Source organism: Bombus huntii, chromosome 9 (assembly GCF_024542735.1).
Source record: "Bombus huntii isolate Logan2020A chromosome 9, iyBomHunt1.1, whole genome shotgun sequence".
NCBI lineage: Eukaryota > Metazoa > Arthropoda > Insecta > Hymenoptera > Apidae > Bombus > Bombus huntii.
The window spans coordinates 8,864,817-8,873,730 of record NC_066246.1 but is presented as its reverse complement, the minus strand read 5'-3'; the positions used below and the strand labels follow the sequence as shown (position 1 = coordinate 8,873,730).

The window sequence follows — 8,914 nt, the reverse complement described above, 5'->3', positions numbered from 1 at the left end:
AAAGAAAATATACACTGTTGGTGTATCAATAATTATATTGAAAAATGTATAAATCTTTAAATTCGTAGTCTACATCAAACATTAAAGCTTCGCTACAGAAAAATATTTCAAGAGTTTTCGACGAATGTGTGTGTACGTTTTTCTCGTAACATGTTCGAAAGAGAGATGAATTAGACAAACAGTAAGTGCTATACATATATTACAGAAAGTATATGATAATGGTAATTCTTAACGTTTAATTATTTTCCTAAAATTTAATTGTATGGATACAACATTATTTTGTATTTACAATATTTTTGATAAAATCTTCACACAGTCCTATATCTGTTTTATACATAAAAAATAATATTTACCCAACAATATAATATATATTACGACACGATATTCTAACATGTTAAAACAGATAGTTGCGGAATAAGTGTTTATATTTATGAAATATATTTAATAAGAGGCTCGGTGTTCTCCGCTATTGCAAGGTACACGATTAAATGAAAAGTAATACAGAAAATATGGCATGCTTGCCTTTCGTTAACGTCGTTTCTTGTCACGATCGTCGAAAGTAAATTTAAACTCCGTTTTCTTTCGGTAGGGCTGGAGGTTTAATATCAAAGTGGCGGTGCAAACCGCTTCATGTTTCCGCTTTATACCCACCGACCCTTTCTTTCCTTCGCGAACGAGATCTGTTATTTATTCATTTATTCCGGCCGAGATGAACTTTACGAAGATTTTAATAGCGCCTCGACTTCCTTGAAACTCAAGCGTCAAGTAGACGTTTTAGATTTAGGGACGTGTGATGTACGTGGTTCGAAACAAATCCCATGGAAAATGGCTTTAGACGGGTAGAGAGGCGCATCGAGATGCTCCCTGCCTGCGAGCATTCGCCAGGGAGGAATATTGTGTGAACTCGTTTCGCAAAATTAATTACTCAGACCTTGAGAGGAAAACGTGGCTCGTGATTGTGCCGCGAACGTGTAACGGCAGACATCATAGCAACGTATTCGACTATTTAACGACCGTCGCGCTTTCTGAATACGAACGATTTTACTACAGCAACATGCAACATTAAATGTAAGCAGATTATTTAATTCGAAATGGTTAAAGTATAACGCACTTTGCTATCCCTAAAAACTAAAATCTTCAAGGTAATTTCAAAAATGAAAAGATTCTATGACAGGTATATTAAAGTTGGTTAAAAAATGGCAAAATTAATCAGAAGCATCTGTCGACGAATATAACATGAAATTAATAAAACGAAGCTCGCAAAACCGAATGAACGAAACTTCAATCTTCCATTCTATTTTTTAAACTTGCTGCTTCCTATCATTTACCTGTGAAATTAGGCAATTTTATACCGAAATTTTATCCCAATGCACGTGACAATTTACAATATTGACCATAGATTACTTTGATAAGCACGAAATTAGACTCCCTGCTTTTGACAACAATTTTACGGGCCTTAGAATAGGGTGCGAAGTTGAAGCAGAAAAGGAAAAGTCGACGGGAGAAAGTTATCTTTAACACGAAACGAAAAACTTCTCAATATCGGTTAAACGAAAGTTTCAATGTAGTGGTGGATAGGTTGGAAATAACGTTTGATCGTGCTGAAAATTAGGGAAGCGATCTCACGGACAGGCAGGGAAGATCGAAGAAGCAGAAAAAGTATCGAGGGTAAAAGGGACACAATATCGAGGAAAGATAAGGGTTTCGGAATCGTGGCTTTTTAAGTTTGTTTCAACATGTGTCTTCTATTTTCTCTTTTAAATGTGTCTTTCGTTCGATATAACGTTAAATTATTTTTTAACCATTATTTTACATACTTAATTGCTATTAGACAATAACGAGAATATGTTCAAAAATAATGTCAAAATAACGAAACTCTGATACTTCTACTATCAAAGAGATTCAATTTAATATATTCTATAAATCCCATAAACGTCAATGGTCTGGTTTCTGCGTTACTAGTCACTACCGCTAAAATAATCTAATACTTGATAAACGATCCGTGTACGTAGAAAAGAAGAATCGAAGTAGCTGAAGAGAAATACGTAAACTTAGCCTCTGACAAGTCTACGTAAATTGGTCCTGCGGAGCATCCGTCGAAACTGCCAACTTCGCTTACCGATCGAGATTCGATCTTTCCCCTTCGGGACGAAGAACGTGGCCTCGGAACGCGAAGATGAAGCTGGCCCAGGGGTGATAGCACACCTAGTTTTGATTCGCCTCATGGCATCCTACCGGTCACGGGGCTGACGGCGCGTAATTGTTCTCTTGTCTGGTTCTCGCACGGCATCCAACCCCTGCCAACATCCGCCATCCCCGCGATTGCTATCGCGCCAAGAATGCATAAGCAGCCAGCTTTACCAGCCCGCAATGCTGCAAACTCTTCTGCGCTTATTCTCCCATCTTCCGATCATGTTTTCCTTCTGGAAACGCGCCGGAACGCTCATCAGTGCGAAAAATAACAGGTCCTTGCTCGTAGGCCTTTTTCAAAAGCTCAGAGACAAGGAAGAGTCCTCCGAATCATGAAATCTTCATCACTTTTGGAGATGGGTATATATGGTAGTCACATTACATATAAAATTTAGGTTTCTAAGAATAATATATAAGATACAAGAGTTTAAGATATACGAGTTTCTTTTTCGTCATACTCTGAATATAGAGAAAAATTGATTGTGAGTTATAATTAAGCGTTTGATGTATATTGTAAGTAAAACGTACAAACTCACTTATCGTATTGTTCAACGTATCAAATCTGTAATGTATAAAAACGTATAAAACTACAACGATTTAATATTAATTCTATTAACATTCTTATTATTTCTTGATAAATTATGATATCATTTCACACGCTACATATCGTCTAATTTTAATTTCATATATTCTACACTACACTAATTCTTTTCTAAATTCAATAACAAATGTACCGAATTGTATATGCGAACATTTAAAATCATAGGCAAGTCACCGGCGTGCCAATCAGTTTCCTTGTAAACGATAACCCGATTTACGTCTGCGAAGCTCCGCAAGCCTAGGTAATAGATGAACGCATCATGACACGGCTCAACAGCCAATCGACGGGACTTTTAGAAATTGACAAACGATCATTTTCCCCTTCGTGGTCTCCCTCGGATTCGAGTATCGGTAGAGAAATCGAACTATCGATACGCTTGATGGATTATTAATGATTGACGGGAACAGTCCGGTTTCTCTGGCTCTGTTCTCTGTACCACCAACGAACTCACTCTGTCGCTCTGCCGGCTATCCGATGGAGAAACGATTCGCGGAGGTGTGCACTCAATTCACAGCTGAATCGCGCGATTTCACCCGCAATCATATCGCGACCTGATAATTGGCAGAGAACCGACAATCGTCGTAATTTCCGGTTCCCAGTCCGGAAATTCTGACGTGTGACACGCGACGGTTCGACGCTCCTGGGAGGCACCTCATTCAATTAGCCACTCAGTTACTCGCATCACATCGCATTTACCCATCAACCTCCCACCTGGTGTTCTCTCTCTTTCTCTCTCTCTCTCTCTCTCTCCCTTTTACTCCCTTCCTCAACTCCCTGACGACCCTCGAAAATCGTCCGGGCTGCGCGTACAGTTCGCCTTCACCGTGAACTCGTGATTTAAACCTTTCGAGAATGTCGACGATGATCCCTTCCTCCGATACGCGCCAGCATCCTCACTGAATGTCACCAGCCTGTCATTCGGCAAAACGGTTTTAGTTCGCTGCTCGTGTCGCCGGGAATATTACCAGCAAGCTTGGTTTCCGTAACTTCCTGTAAGTTTGTTTTCCGTGGCTGGTGCCAACGCTAGGCGAAATTCTAGGCGTAGAAACGACGCTGACGATTATTATCACTCGGATGAAAGATTGTCCTGGGTCCTTGAAATATTACGAATATGACGAGGAAATGTAACGCGTAGACGGGTATATTGTATAGATCAATCAGTTCTTTCAGGAATTTATATTCTGTGTGCATAGCTTTTAATATGATATCGGATCTGCGTTCTTGTCCTTTGTGTCGTTTATTTATTTTTGTTGGCTGAAATTGTTCTTTATAGTTGGATGCAGCGGAGAAATAGAAATTTTGTGAATTTTACATTGAATTTTGAATATACTATCTGCAATGATATTGATAAGCATCGATACTAGAATATTGCTACGTTAATTGATTTTTTTAATTCGAGTAATACCTATATTGATAATGACAAAGATCGTAGAGAAATTGCATAACATGTGCTCATCATTCATTTATCTTTGCGAAGTACGTTTTACGCAGGCTGGAATAAAACATAAATTGCTTTTATAATTTTAGCTATGCGTCAGCAAACATTTGTGGAAGCAAAGAAGCGTGGTATAAATGGAAGATAGAGTACATCATGCGTATACGATAACACCTACGTACATGTTATATGAGGTATATGTATTACCTGTTTCGTTTCTGTTTTTTTCCATTAATGCTCACTAATATTTTTAATATCCTCTTTTTAATTCAAATACCATCAACACTAACGATCGTATGTCGTGTCTCAACAATCTTCCTTCGCCGTAATTGCAGCTGAGTATTCCATTCCTTTGTCGTTCATCTTCCGACTATCGTATTACGTTCGATTAAATACGCGTAAAATAAAGACGAGTGATTAGTAACAGGACAGTGAGAGAAAACGTAAGTGAAGGCTACGAAGCGTAGAAGTTGCTACGAATTCGCGAGTGATCGCAAACTCGCCGAAGGGCCGAAACCACCGGCACAGTGGAATTACTCGACGGCTGCCTCCCACGGGGCTAAACTTGTCCGCGACAATTTCAAACTTATTTTAACATTCATATAAGCCCCGCGCCCTAGCCTGGTCCAACACACCAGCGGACCGTCGCCTAAGCATCCCTTTCCACGTGTAACCAGAGAACCGACCCACGTAAGTTGCTTTTCCTATACAGAAAGGGCGTACGAGCATAAGGGAAACGCGGGATTTACATAAGATTATGCGTTAGCTCTCCGTACGTCTCATACAAAAGGGAGAGCGAGATGCCGAGCGCCAACGAAACGGTACTCGGGGGTGTGCTTCTCTTCGGTTGATAATTAGAATCGGCTGAGGTTGCGCGATTCGTGATTCTGGGACGAGTTTGAAGCCCTGGTTCAGATAGATATAAATAATAAGATCTATACGTAACACGGGTGTGTATAATATACATGTTATGTAATAAAATCTATATAGATTTTAATCGTCAACCGAAAAGCAGCACAACCCCGAGTACTGTTTCGTTGTCGCTCGGTATCTCGTTGTTCGCCTTTCTATCTAAATACAGATATAATAAGTGTTAGTTTAAACGTAGTCCTTTAAGTTTAATCGTGGAAGTAAATAATAAATTTAAGTTCGATCTTATTGAGTATAATTAATATTATCGTCGAAAATAACAAGTCGCGAAGGACGATTGTCATTGTCTTATTTCACGCGATTAATTGTAAATTTATATAAATTTTGTACAACAGAAGTTTACAATATTAGAAGTTACAACTTATCATTTCCTTAGATGTATTCACCAATATTGTTAGCTAAAAAGTGATTGTAATAGAGGACTCATATCGTAAAACTGAACCGACGATATCTTTTTCCGAAAAATGTCGATTCTTTTATATATTTTAATGAGTCAGAGAGAATTTATTATTACGTACACTGTTTTTCATGCCGTTGTTAAATCTCTACCGCTCCCCATAATGTGTTTCGTATTCATAGTCTGAGCGAAAATTGCTCCTAGAGCACAATAAAGGTTATACGGGCCATAAAGTAAGTTCAGCCTACCTTGCCGATGTTTATTTAAGCACAGGAGAGGCTTTGAATTTTCCCCTATCTCTTCCCTTTTCCCTTTGCTTCCACTCTATTATTCCATCCCATTCTTTCGCTGTTCTCCGATTTTCACTTTGGCTAGCGCAGCTTTCAACCAAATTGCACCACCATGAAACGAACTTATCGATCGAGCGCGTGTAATAGTTTGCACGAACTACATCGAGGGCTCTTCTTGTAATTCTGGGAAATTCTGCCCTCTACAGAAAGTACTTAGAACTTAAAATTCAAATCTATCAAAAACCGATGCCTATACTATCAGAAAATAAAAAAATACTTTATAGGCAATAGCTCGTTGTAAAACATGTACAGAGGCTTATGTATAGTATTTGTTTGATATATGTTTAATAAAAAAGCATTTTGTTCTTGTTACCGATCGTAACTGTATGTTAATTATTTTTGCTTAATAAACAGAAAGATACGCATGGATCGGCGTCGATTCTAAACTTAAAGGAATAAATTTATAAAAAGAATTTTCTCTAATTTCCCTTCAAATCACGCCTAAATATTTCTTTTTGTATCGTCGCTTGAATAAAACAGACGAATATCGTAAATTAGTAAAATGGAGGAATTCGCTGTATAAAATTATTTGTCAAATGTAATTCTACATAAATAAAATTTTAACGTCATTTTATCTTGTACTCCACACTTTCATATTATGATACGTGCACGGATACTACCACTTTTACAAAATGAATATTTCATGTTTAGACCCGTTTTATCGTCCACTTTTCACACGTCACAAATTGTTAACAGAAAGTGTTGTAAAAGGGAGCAAGAGAAAAGTTGTGAACCTGTATCTGTAGCTGTTGTAAGTACATACATGTGTAAAATATTATAAAATATATATATTATATTAGATTAGATGTGTTACTTTTATACGTAATAGTTCTCAAAAATTAAAAGTTTCCGAAACGTTATATCGTTGAACTTCTCTGTTTGATTCCTGCAATATAATCCATGTTTGGTCTGAAATATTTTCGCCGCAGATTTTGTGCGGGTGCGGTTATCTAGATGGTACCGAAATTTCGGAAGCCATATCGTCGACGATACATATCTGCCAGAAAGATATGGCGCCACACTTTTACGCGCCGGATGTAGACATTTGCGAAACTGTCGATCATTTCACTAAACAACCAGATACAAACAGTCCATCCAGAAACGGACTAGTCGAAGCTGCCAGATTGGCTAGATCGAGCATTAAACCGCTATGCGAATGTGAAGCTTGTATGCATGGGGCACTCGTTCTCCCTGGAGGATTTGGTGCGGCAAAGACATTGTTGGTATTTGTATTTTATTTAAACATCGTTAGAGAATTAATTTCCGTGAAATTTTTACATTGATCCTTTTTGTTAAAACTAATCATGATTTGCTATATATAATCATTTTGATCTTTTATCTATATCAGTTTTTATTTCTTCACAGCTACAGTGGAAGTACACGAATGCAATTAATTTTAAGATTAAATAAAATTATTCCATTTTCATTTCTTATATATCATTCATTAACGTTCATGTATTATTCATGTTTTTCATAAATAAATATGAGAAAATTATATGTTACAAGATTTAATAGAATTGTGTTTTACCCCTTGCTAAATACTTTCGATAATTAAAACGAATCTCGTAACATTTATAAATAAGATACGTAAAATTACTGTGTTCTGAAATAGCTTTTGTAATTATGGGGGTAATCATGCCATTCGTAAGATAACCATTCGTAAGATAATATGAATGCTATAAAATGAAAATTTATCGCTTTTGACCTTGCTTTCAATATAATCATAACCAGCTTTTTTCTTATTATCAGCGATAAATTCCATATGAAAGGATTTATAGCACTATGTTAATCTACATATAACGAAAAGAGACGATGATATGAAAAATGTATTAATAAAATGAATTTTTCTTTATTACTCTGTTTACCTGCTCCCTACTCACTTTATCGAATGCATTTGTTACAGGAGCAATTTCGCAGAAAAAGGCGCCGACTGTACGATACTTCCTGATTTGGAAAAGCTTATCGAAGACTTTTACTGTGAGAAGAAACCAATTGCATCGATGTGCATTGCAAGCGTTCTTGTGGCGAGAGTATTAAAAGGTGTTAAAATTACTCTTGGAAAAGATTGTAAGTTATTAAAGAAAATACTTTTGTCCAATACTTTTATTTATAGATTTACCTTATTTAATTAGTTATTAGATTAGGATAGTTATCTTAAAGTATCCATCATATTATAATATATAACAATAAAACTTTTAGAAAATTATAACAAGTATAATTTTATACAAGGATGCATATTAGTCAAACCAAAAATTTATTATTACCAAAAATGTACATCGTTATATGATTTTAAATTTAGCACCAGCAAAAGATTGGCCGTACGCCGATGCTATTAAGAAAGCAAAAGACATGGGAGCCAGGATAGAAATGAAAAATGTGAAGGGAGTAACGAGATGTAAAAAATACAATGTCGTTAGTACACCAGCCTGGATGTATAAACCTGCGTCTTATTTAGATGTCCATAATGGTATAGGGAAATTAATTACTGCGTTGAAAAAATGCATGAATTGACAACGATGTCTCGATGTTCTATTCGATATCATATTAAGTTTTTAATCGCTTAAGTGAATTACAAATATCCCGATTATCGTGAAGTTTTATTTTTCTATCTCTTTTTAAGTGCATCGCTCGTGTGTAAATATTTATCAATTACTCGAAATATAGTGATTGTAAAGTACATTAATAAATTTTCAATTTATTAACTTTTCATGCAAAATCAGAATCACTTACTCATCGAGCAAAATTTCAATCGCATATCATAATAGTTAATTTCATTTGCTTAAAGCGATTTTCATACACATCCTAAGAAATCTTTTAAACATTTGTCTCAAAAATTGGTTGTACAATAGTAGAAAGTATAAGCATTCTTGAATTTTTTCCATATTTTGAAAACCCTACTTTTTTGTACGTCTGTTCTGCAGATGAGATTAACTTTGTCTTATGGTATATCCAGTACAATTTACTTACCTTAAGAACAGAGTGCCCGTGTTATAAATCGTAGGAAATGATCG

General features: G+C 36.2%; 1 protein-coding gene across 1 annotated transcript; it reads left to right on the top strand.

Annotated features, from left to right (window-relative positions):
• The first annotated feature begins 4,363 nt into the window (after window positions 1-4,363).
• LOC126869534 (ES1 protein homolog, mitochondrial-like) lies at window positions 4,364-8,807 on the top strand. The gene is made up of 4 exons (XM_050626185.1): window positions 4,364-4,420; window positions 6,833-7,122; window positions 7,807-7,970; window positions 8,203-8,807. Exons 1-4 carry the CDS (start codon window positions 4,364-4,366, stop codon window positions 8,412-8,414), a joined length of 723 nt encoding a protein of 240 aa, XP_050482142.1. The 3' UTR covers window positions 8,415-8,807.
• Window positions 8,808-8,914: the final 107 nt, after the last annotated feature.